Source organism: Gopherus flavomarginatus, chromosome 5, assembly GCF_025201925.1.
Source record: "Gopherus flavomarginatus isolate rGopFla2 chromosome 5, rGopFla2.mat.asm, whole genome shotgun sequence".
NCBI classification, from domain to species: domain Eukaryota; kingdom Metazoa; phylum Chordata; order Testudines; family Testudinidae; genus Gopherus; species Gopherus flavomarginatus.
The window spans coordinates 54,739,953-54,766,112 of record NC_066621.1 but is presented as its reverse complement, the minus strand read 5'-3'; the positions used below and the strand labels follow the sequence as shown (position 1 = coordinate 54,766,112).

Below are 26,160 nucleotides of genomic sequence, written 5' to 3'. Positions count from 1 at the left end.
CATGTCATGGTGTAATTCACTGGTTTATGGTAGCAAAGTCCTTCAGTGTCACAGATCCACATGATAACCCTAATTTATGGACTTTGCATTTGAATCTCATATAGCCACTGCTGTTGTTGCTATTTGCATTACATGACAAATAAACAATGTTTGGAGTTAGTTAAAAGACTAAAAGAAAAAAAAAGATTTAAAAAAGCCCCACACATATGCAGAGGACTCTACTCAATATACATCAGAGGAGGTTAGTCTAGTAATTAAATTATTTGGTAGCAACAGAGTCAAGACCAATAACTTAGAGGTTGCCCTGCATGTTCTGGCTAATGTAACTGCTAGCAGAGTAGACTTTAATATAAAACAATATGCCAATAGGTCCGGAAGGGTGATTCATAAAATAGTACTACTAACATATGACACAGAGCCAACAGTTTCCTTGGAGGATCCATCTTCCTAGTTCCTGTAAAGAAATTGCAACCTACAGGACATAACTCATTCAGTACAGTTACGGATTTTTGTTAAATAGAGTTTGCTCCGCCAGGAAAGGCTACAGGCTACAGAGATGCTAAGGCAAAGACTTGTATTCACGTTCAGAACACAAGGATTGATAAGAGATTTTCAAAGTACCACCTCACTGAAGTGAGAGTATTGGTGGCACTGCTTGCTGAAGCCTTTGAAACTCTTCATTGAAACCAAACACATGGCCTGAAATAGTTATTGTGGGTAACATGCTCTAAAGAACGCAGGTGACTTGGGAGCATAAGTTCAGAGTCTCAGCTTCAGTGTGAGTTGAAACTTCAGAGCGCTGTCTAGACAGCTATTTTGTGCAAGCCTGGATAGCTCCAGTCTGTTGACCTGGACTGGGAGGCTCTCTCCAAAATTCTGCGTAGACATATCATAAGTCACTTAGGTGCTTTTGAAAATGTTACCTGTTATGTGCATGAACACTAATGATAGCAGAGCTTGTAAGCTGCAAACTCCACTTGCTGATGTTGCATTCGTGAAGTGCTGAAATAAAGCTATTGAGGTTACTTAAAGAACTTCAGGTATGGCGATACATCAGCTTCACAGTAATTTAGGCAGCAGAACCTGATAACTGCTTATGAAGTTCAGATGAAGTCTGCAGGTACCAAAGGCATTCATCACGACAGTGAGTCAGACAAGCTGGCTTTGGAAAAGGAATTCTTTGTTTGCTTGCGTACCATCCTTTGCTGTTATTGAAGCAATTTTTTCAATACAGTATGAGAATAGGAAAACATTGTAAATTGAAGACATCCCTGTGCTGACACAGACTCCAGTGTGGGGATGGCTGGTATATGTATGTGCATTTTTGTACCCCAGTCTTGGGGTTGCCAGAAACTGCTCTGGTCCCTGATGGCCGTCGTGGCAGCTGGGGAAATATACTCTGTTCTGCATCCAACATGCCATCACTGATTCAGAGTGCTCTGTTCATGCCCTTTCTGTTGTGCAGGATTTCAGCTTCTAATATAGATAGATCAAAAGCAGTCAAATGAAATGATGCAGGTGGAAAGTTGTTTAATGTGACAGGAGAGGCATGTCTGAATATTTCAGAGTAAATTACAGTTACAGAAAGCTGCACCAGAACAATTATAGAATATGAAATCTCCAACACTAATTTTCCAATTTCATACTACCATATAATTTGTCAAAATTGTTCAGAAGAGAAAGTGATAACATACATTAAAACAGTGAACCACATCGTGATTGGTTGTTTTTTCCCCCTCCAGTTCTAAATGTACAGCAATATTTAAATTACATTGATAGTTGCATCCAACTTGCTTTTTAGTACCGTTGATGGATGGACTGCCAGAAAGCCTTCATAGATTTTAAGGCCACAAGGGACCATTATGATCATCTAGTCTAACCTCTTGCATAACACAAACCACAGGACTTCCTTGAATTAATTCCTGGTTCAAGTCCAATAGCTGTGGTTATTAGTAGATCAACTCTTTTAGAAAAGCCTCCACTCTTGATTTACAAATTTCCAGTGATGAAGGATGCATCACAGTCCTTGGTATGTTGCTCCAATGATTAATTACTTTCACTATTATAAATTTGCATCTTATTGCTAGTTTGAATGTGTCTAGATTCAAATTCCAGTCACTTAATCTAGTTATTTTTGTCTGCTAGAACAATGAGCGCTCTATCATCAAATTTTTGTTTGCCATGTAGTTACTTTAGACTGATCAGAATCACCCCTTACCATTTTGATAATCTAAACAGGCTGAGCTCGAGTGTCTCATTATAAGGCATATTTTCTCTTCCTTTAATCATTTTCATGGCTCTTCTCCGAATCCTCTCCAATTTTTCAGTATCCTTCTTGAAGTGCAGACACCAGAACAAGACACGGTATACCACTAACAGTTGTACCAGTGACAAATACATTGGTAATTTCCCTATTCCTACTGAAAGCCCCCCATGTTTACATCCAAGGATTGCATTAGTCCTTTTAGCCACAGCGTTGCGCTGCAAGCTCATGTTCATCTCATTATCCCCAGGGCCCCCAAGTCTTTTTCAGTCACTGCTTTTCAGAATAGAGTTTCCCATGCTGTATGGCTGGCCTATGTTTTTTGTTCCTAGATGTACAACCTTACCTTTGGTTGTATTGATTCTCATATATTTTGATTGTGCTCAGTTTACCAAGTGTTCCAGATCGCGTAGTGACCTGTTCTCTTATTATTTACTACTCTTCCAATCTTCGTGTCATCTACAAACTTTACTAGCAATGACTTTATGTTTTCTTCCAGATCACTGATACAAAATGTTAAATAGCATAGGGCCAAGAACTGACCCCAGGAGGGCCTTGCTAGAAACATACCTGCTCGATGATTCCCTATTAACAATTATATTTTCAGACCTCTCAGTGAGTCAGTTTTTAATGGATCTAATATGTTCCGTGTTGATTTTATATCATTGTAGTTTCCTAATCAAAATTTCATGTGGTATCAAGTCAAATGCTTTACAAAAGTCTAACGATATTCCATTAAATTTAATGTGGATAAATGTAAAGTAATGAACATTGGAAAAAATAACCCCAACTACACATACAATATGATGGGCGCTAATTTAGCTACAACTAATCAGGAAAGAGATCTTGGAGTAATCGTGGACAGTTCTCTGAAGATGTCTAGGCAGTGTGCAGAGGCAGTCAAAAATCAAGCAGGATGTTAGAAATCAGTAAAAAGGGGATAGAGAATAAGATGGAGAATATCTTATTGCCTTTATATAAATCCATGGTATGCCCACATCTTGAATACTGCATACACATGTGGTCTCCTTATCTCAAAAAAGATATACTGGCATTAGAAAAGGACCAGAGAAGGGTAAATAAAATGATTAGGGGTTTGGAATAGGTCCCATATGAGGAGAGATTAAAGAGGCTAGGACTTTTCAGCTTGGGAATGAGGAGACTAAGGGCAGATATGATAGAGATATATAAAATCATGAGTGGTGTGGAGAAAGTGAATAAAGAAAAGTTATTTATTTGTTCCCATAATACAAAATCTAGAGGCCACCAAATGAAATCAATGGGCAGCAGGTTTAAAACAAATAAAAGGAAGTTCTTCTTCACACAGTGCACAGTCAACTTGTGGAACTCCTTGCCTGAGGAGGTTGTGAAGGCTAGGACTATAGCAGGGTTTAAAAGAGAACTAGATAAATTCATGGTGGTGAAGTCCACTAATGGCTATTAGCCAGGATGGGTAAGGAACGGTGTCCTTAGCCTCTGTTTGTCAGAGGGTGGAGATGGATGGCAGGAGAGAGATCACTTGAGGAAGGAGGGTCAGGGCAAAGCTGGGAGGCAAGATCAAACCAGTATCTTAAATGCCTTTATACAAATGCAAGAAGTATGGGTAATAAGCAGGAAGAACTGGAAGTGCTAATAAATAAATACAACTATGACATTATTGGCATTACTGAAACTTGGTGGGATAATACACACGACTGGAATGTTGGTGTGGATGGGTATAGTTTGCTCAGGAAGGATAGACAGGGGAAAAAGGGAGGAGGTGTTGCCTTATATATTAAAAATGTACACACTTGGACTGAGGTGGAGATGGACATAGGAGACGGAAGGGTGGAGAGTCTCTGGGTTAGGCTAAAAGGGGTAAAAAGCACAGGTGATGTCGTGCTGGGAGTCTACTACAGGCCACCTAATCAGGCGGAAGAGGTGGATGAGGCTTTTTTCAAACAACTAACAAAATCATCCAAAGCCCAAGATTTGGTGGTGATGGGGGACTTCAACTATCCAGATATATGTTGGGAAAATAACACCGCGGGGCACAGACGATCCAATAAGTTCCTGGACTGCATTGCAAACAACTTTTTATTGCAGAAAGTTGGAAAAGCTACTAGGGGGGAATCTGTTCTAGACTTGATTTTAACAAATAGGGAGGAACTTGTTGAGAATTTGAAAGTAGAAGGAAGCTTGGGTGAAAGTGATCATGAAATCATAGAATTTGCAATTCTAAGGAAGGGTAGAAGGGAATACAGCAGAATAGAGACAATGGATTTCAGGAAGGCGGATTTTGGTAAGCTCAGAGAGCTGATAGGCAAGGTCCCATGGGAATTAAGACTGAGAGGAAAAACAACTGAGGAAAGTTGATAGTTTTTCAAAGGGACGCTATTAAGGGCCCAAAAGCAAGTTATTCCAATGGTTAGGAAAGATAGAAAATGTGGCAAAAGACCACCTTGGCTTACCCTTGAGATCTTGCGTGACCTACAAAATAAAAAGGCGTCATATAAAAAATGGAAACTAGGTCAGATCACGAAGGATGAATATAGGCAAATAACACAGGAATGCAGAGGCAAGATTAGAAAAGCAAAGGCACAAAATGAACTCAAACTAGCTATGGGAATAAAGGGAAACAAGAAGACTTTTTATCAATACATTAGAAGCAAGAGGAAGACTAAGGACAGGGTAGGCCCACTGCTCAATGAGGAGGGGGAAACAGTAACGGGAGACTTGGAAATGGCAGAGATGCTTAATGACTTCTTTGTTTCGGTCTTCACTGAGAAGTCTGAAGGAATGTCTAGTATAGTGAATGCTTACGGGAAGAGGGTAGGTTTAGAAGAGAAAATAAGGAAAGAGCAAGTAAAACATCACTTAGAAAAGTTAGATGCCTGCAAGTCACCAGGGCCTGATGAAATGCATCCTAGAATACTCAAGGAGTTAATGGAAGAGGTATCTGAGCCTCTAGCTATTATCTTTGGGAAATCATGGGAGACGGGGGAGATTCCAGAAGACTGGAAGGGGGCAAATATAGTGCCCATCTATAAAAAGGGAAATAAAAACAACCCAGGAAACTACAGACCAGTTAGTTTAACTTCTGTGCCAGGGAAGATAATGGAGCAGGTAATCAAAGAAATCATCTGCAAACACTTGGAAGGTGGTAAAGTGATAGGGAATAGCCAGCATGGATTTGTAAAGAACAAATCGTGTCAAACTAATCTCATAGCGTTCTTTGATAGGATAACGAGCCTTGTGGATAAGGGAGAAGCAGTGGATGTGATATACCTAGACTTTAGTAAGGCATTTGATACGGTCTCTCATGATATTCTTATAGATAAGCTAGGAAAGTACAATTTAGATGGAGCTACTATAAGGTGGGTGCATAACTGGCTGGATAACCGTACTCAAAGAGTAGTTGTTAATGGCTCCCAATCCTGCTGGAAAGGTATAACAAGTGGGGTTCCGCAGGGTTCTGTTTTGGGACTGGTTCTGTTCAATATCTTCATCAACGATTTAGATGTTGGCATAGAAAGTACGCTTATTAAGTTTGCGGACGATACCAAACTGGGAGGGATTGCAACTGCTTTGGAGGACAGGGTCAAAATTCAAAATGATCTGGACAAGTTGGAGAAATGGTCTGAGGTAAACAGGATGAAGTTCAATAAAGATAAATGCAAAGTGCTCCACTTAGGAAGGAACAATCAGTTTCACACATACAGAATGGGAAGAGACTGTCTAGGAAGGAGTATGGCAGAAAGAGATCTAGGGGTCGTAGTGGACCACAAGCTTAATATGAGTCAACAGTGTGATACTGTTGCAAAAAAAGCAAACATGATTCTGGGATGCATTAACAGGTGTGTTGTAAACAAGACACGAGAAGTCATTCTTCCGCTTTACTCTGTGCTGGTTAGGCCTCAACTGGAGTATTGTGTCCAGTTCTGGGCACCGCATTTCAAGAAAGATGTGGAGAAATTGGAGAGGGTCCAGAGAAGAGCAACAAGAATGATTAAAGGTCTTGAGAACATGACCTATGAAGGAAGGCTGAAGGAATTGGGTTTGTTTAGTTTGGAAAAGAGAAGACTGAGAGGGGACATGATAGCAGTTTTCAGGTATCTAAAAGGGTGTCATCAGGAGGAGGGAGAAAACTTGTTCACCTTAGCCTCCAAGGATAGAACAAGAAACAATGGGCTTAAACTGCAGCAAGGGAGATTTAGGTTGGACATTAGGAAAAAGTTCCTAACTGTCAGGGTAGTTAAACACTGGAATAGATTGCCTAGGGAAGTTGTGGAATCTCCATCTCTGGAGATATTTAAGAGTAGGTTAGATAAATGTCTATCAGGGATGGTCTAGACAGTATTTGGTCCTGCCATGAGGGCAGGGGACTGGACTCGATGACCTCTCGAGGTCCCTTCCAGTCCTAGAGTCTATGAGTCTATTACCTGTTAGGTTCACTCCCTCCGGGGCACCTGGCATTGGCCACTGTCGAAAGACAGGATACTGGGCTGGATGGACCTTTGGTCTGACCCAGTATGGCCATTCTTATGTTCTTAACACTGTCACCTTTACTAGCCAAATTTGTAATCTCTTCAAAAAGCAAGAGTTAATTTAACAAGATATTTTTCACAAATCAGTGTTGGCATTAGTTATATTACCTTCCTTTAATTGTTTATGAATCAAGTCCTGTATCAGCCACTCTATTGTTTTGCTTTGGATGGAGGTCAAGTTGACAGGCCTATAGTTACTCGGCTCAGCCTATTTATCTTTTTATTATATAATGGCACAGCATTAGATTTCTTTGAGACCTCTGGAACTTCCCCACTGCTTCAAGATTTATTAAAAGTCAACAGTCCAGTCCAGAGAGTCCCTTGACCAGCTCTTTTAAAATCTTGGATATAAGTTATCCAGACATATTTTAGTAGCTGCTGTTTAACATCCTTCTTAGTCACTTTAAAAATGGAAACTATTTTGTCCTCCACCGACACCTCCTATGATATGAATACATCATCACCTTGCTTTTTTCAATGTACAAACCAGAAATGTATTGAACATTTGTGCCTTTTTTGCATTATTATTGACAATTCTGACATTTACACCATAGTTAGGACTTCTTTTGTTCTTGTTATCATAAAGAGTCTTCCTTATTGTCCTTAACTCTGCTGGCCATGGATTTTTCTTTGAGTTCTTTTGATTCCCTTACGAATTTTCTACAGTTTCTAGCTTCTGACTTATATATATTATCATCTTTCCCTTTCTCCTCCATCCATGTGTTATACATTATCTTTTTATTTTTATTGTTTCTTTCAACCTCCCCTCTAAGCCACGCTGCTTTTCTAACCCGGGTAACCTTAACTCTCAGTTGTGGCTTTTGGGGCATCTAATAAAATGTTCTAAAACAGTTCCGAATGATCACTAACATTTTTGTGTTCAAGTTTTTTCTCCCATCTGCTCTGGCTCACAGTTATTTTCAGCTTTATAAAACAGGCCCTTATAAAGAACCTAGTACATAATGTCACTCCTTTGGACTTTATTGTTTGCATACAACAAATATAATCATGTCATGGTCATTGGACCTTACAAACCATGTTTAGTTCTGCAATCAATTCCTCTTTATCTATCAAGGTAAGGTCTAATAGAGAATTCCCCTCTGTTGGCTGCAACACTTCTTGAGTTAGGAAATTGTCATCTACAATTTTGAGAAATCACCCGAATGTTGTAGAATTGGCAGAGATTTCCAGCATATGTCACTCAGAAAAAACAGTTTGTATGCCCTACATTTGGAATTATCATAAGCTGCTTTAAAGCAGCACCTTCGTAGTCCTGAAGATAAATTTCATTCAGATGTGAAATGTATATAGTACAGCAGGTCAGGAAAGGCTGATCTTTTTTTTCCTTGCCCATTTACTCCTTGATGAAAATGGAAAACTGTTTCCTTTTCATCAAAAATTTTCTATGAAGATTTTGGAGGTTTTGTTGAAAACTGAAAAATTTGAGATGCTTGGGCAAAAATATGAAGTTTTACTGAACTTTTTCACTTGACTATACAATTTTTTTTTCAGTTTTTGGTCACTCAAACTTGAAAAAATTCATTTTTCACTGAACCCCAATTTTTTCATTGAAAACAGACATTTCCTGTAAAAAATTCCATTTTGACAAAATTGCCATGCTTTGCTGGAAAAAAATGTTGACAATTTTTTTTTTTTTTTTTACAAACTCTAGTATTTAATTTCTCTTTACATGTGTATTATGCAGCATACATAGCACAGGAAGAAAGTGATTACTTACTGTTCAATTTCTTTACGGTATCTTTCTTCTTCTTCTGCAGCCTTTTGAGAAATCTCAAGTTTCCTTCTACAATACAGAGAAATATGCATTTAGAGAAAAATAAGTTGTCATATGTATGCTAGTGTAAAACAAATATATATATATATATATATATATATATATATATATATTATAAATAAATGAGAACAAATATGCACTGGGAGAACATGACACATGAGTTTCCAATATTTAAAAAAGGGTTCATTAACATTCCTAGACCTCATCATGCCTGCTCGATGATTCCCGATGTTCTCCATAGCCCACCTGAGCAACACAGCATGTCACTTCTCTAAATTCTGAAGCCATTCTGACCCTCAAAGATAACTTTTGAATGCATTCTGCAGCTGTCCAACTACATTCTCTGTGATGGGATGGAGTCTGACTGCTCAGCTCAATGACAATTGCGCATTGGGTAATGATATTGGAGGTGATGGGGTTTACTGATGTCCCACTTCAAGCGTAGAGGGATGGTTTCTGTCCCAGCTAACTGATAGCCAGGGAAACTGAAAGGCTCACCAGGCCCAAGACAGATGTCCCCGATGATGGCTCTGAAGTGTAGGTACAGATTAAATTCACTTGGTAACTTTGCTAACTCTAAGGAAAAAGGCAAGCTCATGGACTATATGCTTTGCCACAAAATTAAAATGAGAGAGATATGATGAGAGGTTTTTAAAGAAATTTGTCAAAAAATAATATAGGCATATGTGCTCCTTCTCCCCTCCACTTCTCAATAAACAAAGATAAAACAAAAGTAACTAGGTAAACTAATGCAAAAAGCATGAGCACTGACATATTAGGTTCAACCTTTCTATTGCCAAATCATTGTTAATAATATAGGAATATCTTTTATCATCCAATGAGTAATAAAAGCCATTCACTTTAGAGACAGGTGACTTTGCACATGATATCTGATGAAGAAATTCTAATTCCACAGAATGAGACAACTTTAGGACAACTTTACTTCATTGGTAAAGCGTCAGAAAATCATCCACATTCAAGTTGCTCTCCCTGCTTACTTGTGTGAAATTTTCTAGGCAAACATGCACAACTGGAAGTGGACAGGACATTTGTCTCTAGACAAGGGGAGAAAGGTGACTGATGATGCCTCAAGGTATGGAAAGAGATCAACAGGGAACATAGAACCCAGGCCTCCATGTATTTCTAGGTGAGTACTTGCCACAACAGAGGTTAGGTCGACACTAGTGGGGGGAGTTGACCTAAGATACGCAACTCGCATAGCTGAAGTCGGCTTATCTTAGGTCAATTTACCTGGCCGTGAGGACAGTGGCGAGACAACCGCTGCCGCTCCCCCATCAACTCCGCTTCTGCCTGTCGCCACGGTGGAGTTCCGGAGTCAACGGCACAGCGATTGGGGATTGATTTTATCGTGTCTACACTAGACACAATAAATCGATCCCCAATAGATCAATCACTACCCGTCGATCCAGCGGGTAGTGTAGACATACCCAGAGACAACCACACCGACTCAGGCCAATGGCTTTCTTTCTGTATTCTTGACCTGGTTACTCACAAATGAATTGGCTTCCTTTTAATAAATAGGCAGCCTAGATGAGTATGGGAGCCTATAGTAACCTTGGTCACAGCTGTGGAACATCCTGTTAATGTGAGATATAAAGGCTTTAAAGTCAGAGGAATTTTAATCAAAAAGTTTTAGCATTAGCTGAAGAAAGCACCATTCTCCCCAGCTGATACTGTGGTTTTTAGAGTTATTGAAAATATACTCTCTATAGTAAACATAACTACATGCTTAGCAGAGTAGATCAAATGCAGCTAACCTCATCACTGGCCAAAATGGGGAAAAGGAAGGAGAACAATCCCCACAGTCTCTGCTGATCCACCAAGTCGGTCGGGGGACAGGCCAGGGACTTTCCCCTTTGGTGGGACCCACAGTCCAAGTCAATTCCTCTTATATCCAATAGATGGGAGAGGGATGGAGGGAACCCGGGCCCGCCCTTTATTCTGGGTTCCAGTCCAGGGCCCTGTCGATCACAGCTGTCTACAGTGTTTCGTGTAACAGCTGTGTGACAGCTACAACTCCCTGGGATACTTCCCCATGGCCTCCTCCCAACACCTTCTTTATCCTCACCACTGGACCTACCTCCTGATGCCAGATAGAGTTTGTACTCTCCAGCAGCACAACCTCTCACTCTCAGCTCCTTGCGTGCCCCTCACTGACTGAAGTGAGGTCCTTTTTAAACCAGGTGCCCTGATTAGCCTGCCTGTCTTAATTGATTCTAGCAGCTTCTTAATTGGCTCCAGGTGTCCTAATTAGCCTGCCTGCCTTAATTGGGTCCAGCAAGTTCCTGATTGTTCTGGAACCACCCCTGTTACCTTACCCAGGGAAAAGGGACCTGCTTAATCTGAGGCTAACAGATCTGCCTTCTATCAGTCTCCTGTAGTCATCTGGCTCAACCCTATGGTACTTTAGTAACAGCTTGTTAGAGGATGTGGGCTTTGTGGTGTCCTTCCAGGAGTTCTGGCGGGCCTGGCGAGGGCAGAGGTGTGCCTTTTCCTCGGCACGGTGGTGGTGGGATGTGGGGAAGGTGCAAGCCCGGCTCTTCTGCCACAACTACACCCAGGGCGCAAGCCAATAGAGGGATGCGGTGATGGAGCAGTTGGAATGGGAGATCTTAGAGTGAGAGAGACATCTGTCTGCCAGCCCCGAGGATCCATCCCTCTGCGGAGCATGCCAGGAGAAGCAAAAGGAGCCCCGGGCCTTTGAGGACCATCGGGCCCGGGATGCCTTTGTTCAACCTCGCATCTGCCTCCTTTGGGGATGGACTGCAGCTCCCGCTTCTTCTATGCCCTGAGAAATGGAGGGAGGCCAAGAAGCACATCACCTGCCTCCTGGCAGAGGATGGTACCCTCCTCACAGATCTGGCAAAGATGTGCGGGAGGGCCAGGGACTTCTATGCAGGCCTTTTATCCCCAGATCCGACCAACCCTGACGCTTGCTGAGTGCTCTGGGATGGACTCCCAATGGTCAGCATGGGTGACTGAGACCAGCTAGAGCTGTCTCTCACCCTGACTGAGTTCTTGGAAGCCCTCTGCCACATGCCCACCAATAAATCCCTGGGCATGGACAGGCTGACTGTGGAGTTCTACCGCATGTTCTGGGACGTCCTTGGCCCATACCTTGTCACCATCTGGGCCAAGTCCTTGGAGAGTGGGATTCTCCCTGTCATGCAGGCGAGCTGTGCTCATCTTGCTTCTGAAGAAGGGGGACCCCCCGATCTTCGGAATTGGCATCCTGTCTTGATCCTCAGCATAGACTACAAAGTCGTAGCAAAGGCCATCTCGCTGCAGCTGGGGTCCATGCTGGTGGATGTGGTCCACCCCGACCAGACCTACACCATCCTGGGCCGTACCATGTTTGATAATCTGTATTTGGTCCAGGATCTCTTGGAGCTTGGGTGTAGGAATGGTCTGTCATTCACCCTTCTGTCCCTGGATCAGGAGAAGGCGTTTGACAGGGTGGACCACAGGTATCTCCTCCTGGGCACTCTGCGAGTGCTCAGCTTTGAATCTCAGTTTGTGGGCTTTCTCCACAGAGTGTCTGGTCAGGCTCAGGCGGACCCTGACCGAGCCGGTCAGCTTTGGGCGGGGAGTATGGCAGGGGAGCCCCCTGTTGGGCCAGCTAAACGTTCTGGTGATCAAGCCCTTCCTCTGTCTCCTCTGACAGAGGCTGATGGGGTTGGTCTGCAAGAGCCAGAGGTGCGGCTTGTCCTGTCGGCATACGCTGACGACATGCTTCTTGTGGTCCAGGACCTGGGCAGCTTGTTGCGGGTGGAGGCTTGCGAGGCCATTTACTTGGCGGCTTCCTCTGCCCAGATCTACTGGGTCAAGAGCTCTGGCCTGGTGGTTGGGGTCGGGTGGCAGGCGAGCTCCCTCCCTTCCACCTGTGCTTCTGGCCATCCAGTGGAGCGCGAGTCTTCTGTTCTGTTTTGGTGTTTACCTTTCTGCCATGCATCTGTCTCCACTGGAGAACTGGCAAGGTTTAGAGGGCAGGGTGGTAGAGTGGCTCCGGAAAGGGACAGGACTACTCAAGTGCCTCTCCCTCTGAGGGAGGGCACTGGTGCTCAGTCAGCTAGTCCTATCCATTCTCTGGCACCGGCTCAACAGCCTGGTCCCGGCCCTGGGCTTCCAGGCCAAACGTGACAGATTTATGTTACCAATCTGCCTAAGACATCAGGTGCCCAGGCTGAGGCTGCAGAATCATTAGAGGAGGAGAAGCACACCAAGTGTTTAAGTTTTAAAGCTTTATTGATAAAATAACAGAGGTGAGTGTGCGGTGCTCCCCACATCACTCACAGGAAGGTTGAAAGCATTAGTGCCCGGAGCCCTAACCCCACTTTCATACTTACACACACACAACCCAAGGCTGGCCCAGCCTGGGCGTAATGTAAGAAGAAGAGGGGGAAGGGTAGACGAGAGTTCTGTCTTGTGCACAAGTCGTTAGGGTCAGCTGTTGATCTCTGACTTGCTTCAGCTTTCAGGAGGATTTTTAAGTTCTGGGTTCTTTTCGCGGCATTTTGTCCAGGGACCTTTGTCTCCCATGCTCTTTGTCCCAGTCCAAACTGGCTTTTTGTGGCTTCTCCAGCTTTTCCAAATCACACTGGCTTTAAGGATGTGAGACTTTGTTTTCCCCCTTGCTGGCATTCGCTGTCTTATTAGTTTTTGCAGCCTCTGCAGTTCTGCTTAGCTTAGTTTTTCTTTTTCACAGACTCAATTCCGGAGTTCTTCTGGCCTGGACTGCACTTGGTCTCTGCAGGGGTCCTCCACCTACTCCTGGAGGGACGACAGGGCCTGAAGTGCCTGCATGTTCAGGTCCATGTCTTCTCCCTCCAGGCCCTGCAGAGGTTCCCCTATGGTGCAGATAGTCTGATGTGGAGCACACTGGCGCATGCCTTGCTGTGCTGCTTCTGAGGCTCTGATACGACCGGCAGCTCCTTTATCTCCATCTGAGAGGTCTTCTGCGAGACCTCTCTGGGCTGCTGGTCTCCTACCAAGACCTCCTCTGGACCTGGAAACTGCTCTCGGTGACCAGGTCCATGGCAGTCACCGAGGGGCAGATCTCCTCACAGAGCCCCAGCTCCGTGTGCAGAGGTTGGTCCTGGCAGAAGTCACCAGAGTCAGAGACCTCCTGAACTACAACTGGGGAAACTAGCTGGATTCCCTGATACTTGCTTGGTGCATGGGGCTCTCCAGGCCTCGTACTCCCCAGCACGTACTTAAGGAGGTGAGGGCACTTTACCGCCCAGTGCTCGGGGTTTCCTCAACCAGGTCCTGTGAGAGGGAACGCTCCACCTACCTTCCACCTCAGGCCCTCTGAACATTTTCATTGGGCCCCTTATCCGTGGACCTACCTGGCTGTTCCCCCCTTTACCGTGAGCTGGCTGCATGACTTGCAGCCGGTTCTGTTCTGGACCATGCCAAGACAACATCTGTACACACTCATGCTCCACACACTTCACGCCCTCACCCTCGCATCCTGCCCTGACATAAAGTGGTGGGACCTCCTGCCACCTCTGGAGGGTGAGGAGCTCTGGTGGGCCAACCTATACTCCGCCCTGCTCCCGAGACCCACTGGGGACATCAGCTGCTGGCTTCTTCATGGAGCCATGAGCATAGGTGTGTACTTGGTGTGGTTCACCCCTGTCCCAGACACCTGCCCCTCTGTGGTGTGAGTGAGACCCTGGTGCACATTTACCTGAAGTGTGCCAGGTTGCAGCCCCTATTCTGGCTCCTCTTGAACATCACGTTCTCATCTACGTACTCTCTAACCGTGGCCCCACGAAGTCGTGGGACCTCCTTGTTAGCCTCTTCCTAGCCCTGGCCAAAATGGCCATCTATAAAACCAGGGAGAGGAAGTTGGCTGATGGGGTCTCCTGTGACTGTGGGGCCTATTTCCGATCCTCCATCTGCTCACGCATCTGGGCAGAGTTCCTCTGGGCAGCATCCACTGGCTCCCTTGATACCTTCAAGGAGCAGTGGAGGCTGTCCGGGGTTCTCTGCTCGGTGTCTCCATCAGGTCCCTTTGTTTAGCCCTCTGACCTCACTCCTGTCCTTTTTAATCTTTAGTTGTTCCCCGTACTTGCTTGGTATCCCAGTCCTGTGGATACTCCCCTTAGGCTTGGGGGAAGGTCCTTTAGTAGTGGGTGGGCTTCTGCCCGCCCACTTCCTGGATTCAAATATGATCACTCTCCTGTAGCCATCTGGCCCAACCCTGTCACAATGACATATCCCCTTGAAAAAAGGCAGGGCTTCAAGTACTCAGGCAGCCTGCTTTGTGTGGTAGTGGGCACTTGAGTCCAGATATCACTCTTCACCCTACCACTGCTCTCCAACACAGTTCTGTCCCACCTGCTGTCTCCATCCATCTCTTCTGATCCTACCAGGCCCTTGCACACTCATTCTCCTGCTGGTCAGATGACAACCCTTTCCCAGCCTCTCCCACTTTGGTTTCCTATTGTCAGGAAGGGAGAGGAGCCAGAGAGTCTTCAGACCTACTATCACCTGTGGCTGTTGGTTCCCTCCCTCCAGGTTTGGTATCTGCAAAATACAGATAGCCTTCATTTGTTACCCTCCAGTTTTACATATATATACTGTGGGGAGGGGTTATATATATATATATATATATATATATAGAGAGAGAGAGAGAGAGAGAGAGAGAGAGAGTGTGTGTGTGTGTGTGTCTGTCTGTCACTGGCACATTCCCTGAGATGATGAATCCAGAAGGATCTTAGCTCTGAAGTTCCAAAGTGCCCACAACACCAACAGAAAAGGGAATTGAAGAAGAGCCTCTCAGCAGCAAAAGAGTTAACATTATTAGAGAGTGTCCTCACCATTATTTCACAATTATTATTGCCAGTTCCAAGTGAAAGGAAAGTTGAACAGATCTCCTTCCATCTAAAGCACTTACTGTCTCTCTTTCTCTTGCTGCTCTTTGAGGAGTTTGTTAGTCTCTAACGCAAGCCGCTTCTGATGCAGTAACTCCTGGCGTTCCTGTTCACGAAGACTTGCCTCTCGCTGCCTCTCATCCTCAGTCATGAATAGCTCTCTCCCCTGCAATCACAGCATAAAAACAAATTCATCACTAAAAATCTGAGTTAACTTATTTCCCCTAAAAAAACCTCCCAAAACAAAAAACAACCAAGCTCCAAATCTGCTACCATAAATGTAAATTAAAATGCTTCCTTCCATCACTTTTACCAAACACCTTCTATAACAGTTTCCAGATAGCAATGATCAAACAAGTCAGGTCTGTGAGCAACTTGGGTCCCAATCTGTGATGTGCTGAGCACCTCCTATATGGTGCTGTGCACTCTCAGTTCCTGCTAAAGTCAAAGGGAGTAGAGAATGCTCATAACCTAGTCAGAAGTGTTCAGCATCTCCCAGGAGAAAGCCTCCCCCTCCTCCGCTTTCTTCAATACCACTCATTGTAATTTATAATAGGAGCATGCACACAGTGTGGAGAAACACATCCATTTTCACACCTGTTTTCTATTCCTGCCTATCCAAGTGGTGTGAAGGCAGTGCCAGAGGTGTTATGCCTGGGTGGATGTGCAAGCATCACTATCTCAGTATGAGTGAATAAGGATCCAAAGGGAGTGGGAGTGGGAAACAAGGCTAGTCACATCATCTTGTCTGTTTCTTTGTTCTCTTCTAGTTTGAATTTACAGTTCAGTTAAGACATATGGAATACTTTCATCTAAAAACAGCAGAGATAACATAATGGAGCTATTTGATGGGGACTTTTGGATAAGCAGCCTGAGTTTAAACTGATTCAGGGCCTTCTTTCTGATCCGGCAAACAGATAGGGCCTTCTGTCCCAGGAGGGCCCCCCAGTCCTTACAGAAGGGTTAGACGGACTTGACCTACTTTTGCCTCATAAGTCTGATGGGTGACCTCTGTTTTTAATATGCCTTCTTTGCAATGCTTTCACTTTAAGAATAAATATGCTTGCTCTGTATGGTAACTTGTGACTGCTGGCAAGTATGCTAGTTATAACCTTAAGAGAGAAATCAAAGCACAGGTAGTGGCCTGTTTAGGCAATCTGGCTTGCTGGGGATGGTGCATTGTAAACCAGAGAGCTGTGCAGCCTTAAAAATCTTGGTCAGAAAAGAGTGAGACATGAGTCTCCACCCAAGAGAGGTGATGGCTAGGAGCGAGAAGCCTAAAGTGAGTACCCTTGGTGGACCACAGAGGAAAATACAGGTGCAGTTGCCTTAAAACTGTGATGCTCTTGAATACTCAAACCCTGGTACCATGTGACTAGGATTGCTTCAATGAAAAACATGTGTTAATTAGGAGGACTGGATTCTCCACTTCGCTCAGGCTCAGAGTGTATGGATCTGGAGAAGAAACAGTCAGAAGAGAACTCACCATAGCTCCTATGGCAGCCTCCCCTCATCCCTAGAATAGGGTGTCTTCTAGGAGACAGAGGAAGCATGCCAGGAGCAGGGGTAAGGTGTAACACAGCAGAGTTCCACTCCAGAAAGGACCTAATGCCAATGGCATTAAAGTTAGAATAGGTCCCCAGCACCTCCAGCGTCTACTGGTGCTGATTAGCACTGGACGTAACTAGCTCCTTAAGCCCCCATGTCTGCTGTTGAGAATCCAGCCTGGAATGTTTATTTAAATGAAGTTTACAATGCCTGTGGACCATTACATTTAGCAGGACAAAAGTGAGTTATTTGTATAAATTCCCATGTCTTCGGATGAGGCTACTTCCCATGAATGTTGGATGGCCTAATGTTTGAAATAAGGATTATGTGCTTCCTTATATATGTGGAAAGATGAAATAGAACTCATGCACCATAACCAAGCCAGACATCTGTAATTGGTTATAGCATTTAATGAATAACTAGTGATAACAGAGGAGAAGTATGCTGTGAACACTGCCGTTCATACGGATCTGTTATGTCTCATTGCTACTTTGTGATCCACTTGTCTATCTATGTCTCTATCTATTGCCTCATCTTATACTTTGGGCCAGGGATCATCTTTTTTTGTGTGTGTTTGTACAGTGCCTAGCACAGAGGGACACAGATTTACCACTGCGGCCCTAGACACAATACAAATAAACAACAAGAAATCTATTAGGCACTTGGATCTCCATAGTGACTGAAACCTTTAGTATTTTAATATTAAAAGATTGTACTTATAGTATGTGTGGCTGTAATGGATAAATACATACACACACACACACACAAAATATATTCCCAAACCAAAGACTGCATTTAACACTTGTTGCCCCAGATAACGTAAACAGAAAATAAGGGCAAAATTCCACACACACACCCAGGTGTGCATGACACTTCTTGTCTTCAACAAGCAGCAGTCCAAAGTCATCCAGGGGATAAAATACTGGTCTTTGTACACTGATTTTTTTTTTTAATCTCCACATATGCTTTCCAGATGCTGCTAGAAATGTATGATGTGCAAATATTTACATTGGGCTAAGTGCATTGACTTTTAAATGGATAGACTCTTGAGGAAGAGTGATCAGATATGTGCTAAGTGCTCAGATACATTGGTGCTGGAGACCAGCATAAAACCCTAAGATACAGTAGATGGAGTATTTGGTTCTCCTACCAATGGCATGTACATTCTGGTCATTCATAAATATTTCTAGTGCTTAAAACATCAGGGAGTTTAGAAGTGTACATCTAAAATAGCTTTTTAGCTTTCATGAGAGTCACTTATGTAAAATCATTGTGCATGAATCAGAGGATGAAGACTATTACCCACTGTGCATGACCAAATACTAATGGCTAAGTATTAGAACTATGTTCATGGAATAGTTATACAACAGATGGATTTCACTCAACTATACTCCAGAAAGCCTCACACATTATCCCACTCCTAAGTAGCCTGCATTTTAATTGTTTAAATGATTACTCTGGTAGGGGTTTGAGGTGACTAATCTAATAGCATTTTACCATCTCTAATTTCTAAGAATCTGTGATTTTATGACAAGTGACAGTGAAATTCTTATTATGCTGTGGGCCAAATGTTAATAATATCTGCATCTGTTTGTGTTTGCAAAAATTTGCATTTCTTCATGCACATCTCTTTGTTCAGTTGGGTACTGTCTACGCACAGCTGCCCTTTGACGTCTTTGGCCACATCATTTCATTTCCTTGGAAGCCATTTTTTGGCTCTGCCCTCACAGTATCCTCTTTTAGAACCCGCCCTCAAACAATCATTCACCTAAGTGCTCGGTCCTTCAAAACTGCGTCAATGGAGAGACTGAGAAAACAGCACAACAGACCTTTCAAATCCTCAAATGGCAAGAAAAACATTTTAGTTTGGCACTCTGATTTGTTGAATGTTCTTTTGTATAACTGTGCAAAGGTAATAATGCTCTTGGGAATGGAGAATGTCAGCAATAACTGGTTTCTGCTGTTATCAAAGGCATTTAGTCAGCCAAAGAATACTATTTATTGTTTTGTATGCTTATGCCATGAACATTAGCCCTTAGATACTATACTAGATGTTGTTTCCCCTATTTATTTCAGCTATATAAGAACTGGTAACAAGTAAATATTAAGGTTCATATACTGCCTGTGATCTGCACGTTACTTCAGTATTTTATTGTATGGGGCCCTAAAGTTTACTCAAAGAGGGTTTAAACAATAGAACAATTATTCAAATCCCATTGACGTCAATGAAAATATTCTGACTGACTTCAGTAGATCAGGCCCTAAAAGGGCACATTATCATAGTACAAAACATTAGAAGTGGCACATTATGTTCATTAGTTGAGACAAAGGACCAAATTCATTTCTGATGCAATGCCACTGGAATTAACATTTACAATGGGAATTAATTGGCCTAGGACGTTATTGAGGCTCAGTCCTGCTCTCACTTAATCAATAGGTGTTTTGGCCATTGGTAAATATATGGGAACAGGCTCATAGTCCCAGTGTTACTCTGCTAGAGTACACTTAGCATCATTCTCAAACAAATAATTAAAAAATGATGCCAGACTATACTAGCTTGGCCAAATCTAGCAGTGCAAAGCAAATTTTGAGACCATACAGATGGTTAGATGTGCACTATCCCAACTCCTGTCTGCATCCAAGCAGAGCTCAGCACAGCTCAGAAGCTGAGAGTGCAAATGTGGCTTTCAGCTACCCTGATCTTGGGGCTGTCAAGCCACTGGTCTGGTCCTCAGTATAAGATAGAAAAGCCTGTGGCTTGCTCTGTTTTACATTGGCTACATAGCCATTAAGGGCTATTCCAACAGCCAGGGAGTACCAGGCAGAGGGGATATTGGTTGCATCCTCTTTCTCCTAGGAACAGAGAAGTAACATAGGGGTCGCTATTGCAATTCTGTACCAGCAGAGGATTTCGTAGACAGAGGGACTCTTTCATGGACCCGTGAAGCTGGCTCAAAGGCTGCTTCATACCACCAAAGCATTCCAAAGCATCCTTAGTAGACTAGAAAATGTGGACCATGGGGTCACACATACACTAGTTTTATAACACTGACTTCAATGGATTTACTTGTGATCTACACCAGTGTGAGAGTAGCATCTGGCTCCCTGACTTCAGTAGATTACACTGGTGCAAGTGAGTGCAGAATTTGACCCATTGTCTTGCTACTAACTCGAGTTAGCGTTTTACTACATTCTTTGCTGGCAAAATTGGATTTGATTTTTGTATCAGGCCCTTTTAGTGACTTCAAGCCAAAGCCTATTGAAGTATATGGAAAGATTCCTGTTGACTTTAATGGGCTTTGGATGAGGGCATTCAAAAAGGGAACATGAAGTTATGTTGAAACAAAGACTATTGTATTATTTATTATTGCCTACAGTTTTTTCACATGCTTTCTGCTTTTATAGGTTCATTACTTACGGCTCCTGATACAACAGAGATAGTTAGGGTTCGACTGCTTTTTAACACTCTCACAGCCTACAAAAACAAAGTGAAAAAGTCAGTTTCAGTGTAAAAACGTTATGTATGAAAGGAAGAAAGAGAAAGAAATAGGATAGTTTTCCTACTCAAAGCTTTATAGATTTTAAGGTCAGAAGGGACTATTAGATCATCTATTACAACCTCATGCATAACACAGGCCATAGAATTCCATCCAATTCCACTTGCATTAAGCCAAATGACTTGTTTGGCTAAAGCGTATCTTCCAGAAAGGCATCCAAGTCCTGATTTGAAGACATCAGAAGATCAAGAATTCACCAATTCCCTTGGGAAATTTGTTCTAATGGTTAATCACCACCATTGTAAAAAATGTGTGTCTTATTCCTAACTCTAATTTGTCTGGTTTTATCCTGTAGCCATTGGCTGGTTATGCTTTTCTCCACTAAATTAAAAAGCCCTTTAGTACCCAGTATTTTCTCATCATGACAGTACTTATACAGCGTAATCAAGTCATCTCTTGATCTTTTTGATCAGATAAAGAGCTGCATAGTGAATACAGGAGAGTTGGGAAGTGATAAAAGCTGGAATTTTCAAGGGACCTACTGAAAATCAGTGAGAGTTGGGTGCCTAAATCTTCCCTAAACTCTTTTGAAAATCCTAACCTGAATGTATATGACCAACCCCATTTAGATGGCATCACCTGGGCACCAGCACTTTTGGCGATGAAGCTAAGGCAGAATTTACACAACTGCTCAGAACTTTCCATACACATAACACTTAATATAAATATAATAATGGGGCTAAATAAAAACTTCTTTTCCCACCTCTTTGTGGTCCACATTAGAAAAATCCACTCCATTTACTTCAACAATCTGATCACCAATCTATAAGAAATAATTAAAACATAGCATATGACTTTCTTTGTTATGAGTATCCTTACACTCTTTTCCCCTTCTGCTGAAAAAGGTCACAGACCATGACTTCATCAATGGATCCCAGACCACTGTATGAAACTACTACAAAATAAAATTACCCTGTAACATCTCACATGGAGCACAACATACTCACCTCAAGCCCCACCTCAGCAGAAAGAGAACCTGGTTTAATATTGCTGATAAAAATGCCTGGTTTTTGTGTTGGACCACTGGAAATGCTGGAGTAAGCAGAGAAAACAAATGATAAAGGATAACACAATACAAAGAAGGCATCATACTTGCTGAACTAGTGTCTGCTTCTAGGTTAGGTATTTCTTGATATTTGCTTCCTGTATTTCTCACTGATTTTTGAAAAACACACTGGGCCATATCCTCAGCTGATGAAACTCACCATAGCGCCACTGAAATCAATGGAACTATGTTAATTTACATCAGCTAAGGATGTGACCCACTGGATTTAACATTATCATTACAGCATATCCTGTCACAGCCAATATTGTTTTTCCAGTTGATCACAATGCCTATGCATGACACATATCATAATAAGCTGATAGAAGAGCAATACTATGATAAAAATATTTTTGGCCAGATCCTTTGCTGATGTAAATTGGCACTGAAGTCAATGGAGCTAATCCATCTACGCCAGCTGAGCAACTATTGCACATAAAACATGTTAGTGAGTGAGTAAATGCTTGCATGTTCATTCAGGGTGCTGAGGAGATCTACACTATCACTCAGTTATGTATAACATAATATCGTTCTTCAGAACAATGGACCACACCAAGAGGGAAGTCATAGGAAGGAAACCCTCTAAACCCCATACTTCTGGGTAAAAATCCTCAAGCTGCAGCTAAGAAAATATGTAGACAAAATATGGCAAAGATTTCTGAAGTATGCTGACCGACTGCTGCTTTTCCTATCTATCTTTCTAAGTTTGCAACCAGCTTTATTCCCTTAATTATTTGCTTCAAGTTGTTCAGCAGCTGGGTAACAAATTAAAACATAAAGAGTGCACAGAAATATAATGCTGGTCGGTACGTGAATGCACATTGCATGGAAATGGTATTTCATCTTACAGTGCTGGCTAACCAAAGATACAGAGACTATCTGAATAAAGGTAAGTATAAGAAATAAAGGGCCAGACTTACTAAAGGTATTTAGATGCAGATAGGGACCTAGTGGGAATTTCAAAAGTGCCTCAGGTAGGTGCCGAACTCCCATTAAAAGTGCCCTATTTTGATTTTGCTTAAGTCGATTTAAAAAAAAGTGTGAATTAAGACCAATTGAGTAATTTTGGTGCCAAAAGTAGGATGGAAAGCTTTGGAAAGAGTGAATAACATTATGACTAAGGCAATAAGAAAGTTGGGATTTTTTTTTGGTTTTTGTTCAAAAGTTGCAGCCACAGTTTGTTAAAGTTGCGGTTGTGATGGAAATGCATCTGATGAAGTGGGTATTCACCCATGAAATCTTATGCTCCAATATGTCTGTTTAGTCTACAAGGTGCCACAGGACTCTCTGTTGCTTTTTACAGATTCAGACTAACATGGCTACTCCTCTGATAAATTAAATCAATGGCACTCAGGCACTTTTGAAAATTTCACTAGACACCTATCTGCATATTTAGGTATTTAAATACCCTTTAAAAAATTTAGCCTTTAGACACCTAAATCATTTATTTGCATTTGAAATTTGGACTTAGGCTCCTAAGTAACTTAAGTGCTTTTTAAAATGTTACCCTTAGACACATACCTTGTCAATAAAAATAGATAATTTGTTTCTTTTGATTTATAAGTAACTAAAAGGAAAAAAGTTCCTATACCATATTCTAGGTGTCTTTTATGAAATAAGCTGATCACATTTTCCATTCTGAACATGGTTAAAACAAAGATAGTAGTTCTTTTGTACTGACTTAAAGATGCACCTAAATGGAGATGCAGAATTTGGCAAGTAGACATTTATGCTGCAGTATTAAGTGTTTAAATAACACATTGTACAAAGGTATTCCCACACCTTTGTCAAAACATTAGATTGTATGTATATTTTGCTGATACTACACAAAGACTGCTCTGCATTTCTCACTCCAAAAATTACAAATGTTTCTGGCAAACCATATTAAATGGGACTCATCTACATACCTGCATCCCATGCCCTTTGAACCAATCAAACTAATGAAGACTTTCTTCTCTTTATTGTCCCTTCCTCCAGATGAAGCGAGCCCAGCAATGCTGCCTTTTCCCTCCTATAGCAAAAGAAAGAAGGGGGAAAAGACTGCAGGTGAAATCCTGGCTCCACTGAAGCCAATAGTAAAGCTCCCACTGATTTCAATGTGTCTAGATTTCACCCTACATATTTACAGGTTACATTGCTATATAGTCCAAATTCATCCCCAGTGTAAGGAGGAGCAAATACATTGACTTCAATGGAGCTGTGCCAGGACTGAATTTGACTCTTTATCTATTTGGAGAGGATTATCACAACAGTTAAGATACATCTCAGGAGGAAAGTAGAAAAAAATTTAAAGCAAGGGAATAAGAAAAAATTATTAACTTATGTATATCATGACAAGCGTTGCCTAAAATATATTGATAGCCCTCATTACCTATTTTAAATGGACCTTCCCTGATATAAACCTAGGGAAAGCCAGTCATGGGCTCTCTTAGCACTGCTGTAACCCATGGATGTCATTCATAGACTTATTTGTTCTTCCATTAGTCTCCCACACTCTAGGAATTTTAACCTCAGTTAAGTTAACCTCAGTTAAACTAACCACAGTTAAGGTATGTCAAATAATCTATTAAAAATTGCCTCTTGCAACATAAAGCATTGGCTTGCTGAGTCACCAAACTCAACAGGAGTTATTGATTCTTTTATTTATATTGGCAGAAACATTTCATTTCTAACACACATCTTCTGTATTACTGCTTCTAGAGCTTTTCATTTTCATACTTGTCTACTAAATGTTAGCAGTTTATTTACCATCAGCTTATCACCAGGGCATCAGAGCAAAAATATACAAAAGTCTAAATTTTCCAGGAGTAGTTAGTGATATTGAGAGTTCTAGCTGAGACCCCCTGAAGGGGCTGATTTTCAGAAAGGTTGAGCATCTGCCTTCTGAAAAATCAAGCCCCTTTAAAAGCCCTCTCAGTTCAGGCACCCAAAAATGAAGGCACTCATAAACACAAGTTACTTTTGAAAATGTAGGTCATGCTTTTTAGTTATGTTTTCTAACTATCACCCTCATCCAACTCCCATTGAAGATAATGATAGCTTTTTCTACTGATTTTAGGAAGAGGTGGATTAGGCCACATAAGAACACACTGGTAGGACATTAATAGCTGTTTGTTTCAGATTTCACTTAACAGGTTTTTGTATCATCAAAATAAATGCAATCACTAAAAAGATAAGTACAGGGGGCGGGGGGAAGCAAATTAAATATCGCTAAATGTTCCCAGAGGGCATATTACTAAAATAAGATATAAGGTGTCTTACCCCAGAATCTGACACAAACTGATCCACAAATTGCCACTTAAGAGGCTCATCTGGAGAGCTAGAAGTAAAAAAACCAAAATGGTTAAATATGATGAGGAAAATAGTTTAAAAATGATCAGTATATTGAATGTGACTTCAATCCAGCCTTGTATTTTTCATCCACACATAAATGTAAGTACTATTGATAAAGAATGATATTGATTTTGTAATCAAGTACTTAGATGTCTAAAGGACAACAGGTAAACATGCAATAATTTACATCAGTAAAGGTGGAGGTAGAGCTGGTAAAAAAACCAACCACCCTGTATACAATTTAGCAAACTTTTTGAAAAATTACTGGTTTTTGGAAACTTTTTTCAAAAGTCAAAAAATCTCAACCAGTTTATACAGCTAGTCAAAACATCCCTCAAAAATCTAAAAGATTTTTTTATCAGAACATTTGTTATTTCCCCCCTACCATTGAAATTCAATTTTTCAACAAAAGTCATCATAGACCTATCATGATTTTCAAAACTTTAGCCAGCTTTAGTCAGAGGCTGCTTCTAAAAGACAACTCTGAAAGTTGGGAAGATGCAAGAACTTTGGAGCATTCTGCTAAGTGAATTTGGTGATAGAATTTGTCCGAGTTCCAGACTGATTCCACTGATAATGCAGAAAGATAAGCTTGCTTATTTAAGACAGGGAATCAGAACCATTAAATGAGGCAGTACCCTGCCAAATCAGCCAAGGTGTATCATTTTAATCAATGACAAAGTTGGCCATTACCAACTTTCTAGAATATCAATGGTAGATAAGAGATTGCAGAGGAAATGAAGAATCTGATTTGTATGTTGGATATGAATTTAGGAAAGGGACGGAGTGCGTTTACCTTTTGACAGGTATCATGCCGACATCTGCAAGAGAAAAATATGTCAGGCAAATCTTCCTGCAGATTATGAATTAGCTACATGACATTCTCTCTGTGGGAATCGTAGCAACCCACGTGAATTTTGCATTACTTACGTCTTACTTTTATGGACACTATTTTCTTTGTGCGGATGAGATTTATTACTTCCTCATGAGTGCATGAAGAGATGGAGTATCCATTTATCCGAACTATCTCATCTCCAATCTTAGAAATAAGAAATAGAAGGAAAATCTGTTATATGATTTGTTTAAAAAAGGAATCAGTGTAGAAAAGTCTCCAAGCAACTTATGTAAACTGACAATCTCTTTGATGCAGAGGTCATGTGACTGGAAAAAGCAATGTTTTGGATAGATAGCAGA

At 41.8% G+C, this 26,160-nt stretch overlaps 1 protein-coding gene across 1 annotated transcript in view; it reads right to left on the bottom strand.

Annotated features, from left to right (window-relative positions):
- The window catches only part of USH1C (USH1 protein network component harmonin), a 102,130-nt gene that overhangs the window by 47,518 nt on the left and 28,452 nt on the right, over nt 1–26,160 (bottom strand). Inside the window, exons 5-13 of the mRNA XM_050955814.1 lie at nt 25,897–26,005; nt 25,763–25,787; nt 24,895–24,952; nt 23,541–23,644; nt 21,539–21,623; nt 21,295–21,354; nt 20,453–20,509; nt 15,510–15,652; nt 8,528–8,593 (exon numbers count right to left, since the gene is read on the bottom strand). Coding sequence (XP_050811771.1) covers nt 8,528–8,593; nt 15,510–15,652; nt 20,453–20,509; nt 21,295–21,354; nt 21,539–21,623; nt 23,541–23,644; nt 24,895–24,952; nt 25,763–25,787; nt 25,897–26,005 — 707 coding nt within the window. The remainder of the gene's footprint in view (nt 1–8,527; nt 8,594–15,509; nt 15,653–20,452; nt 20,510–21,294; nt 21,355–21,538; nt 21,624–23,540; nt 23,645–24,894; nt 24,953–25,762; nt 25,788–25,896; nt 26,006–26,160) is intronic.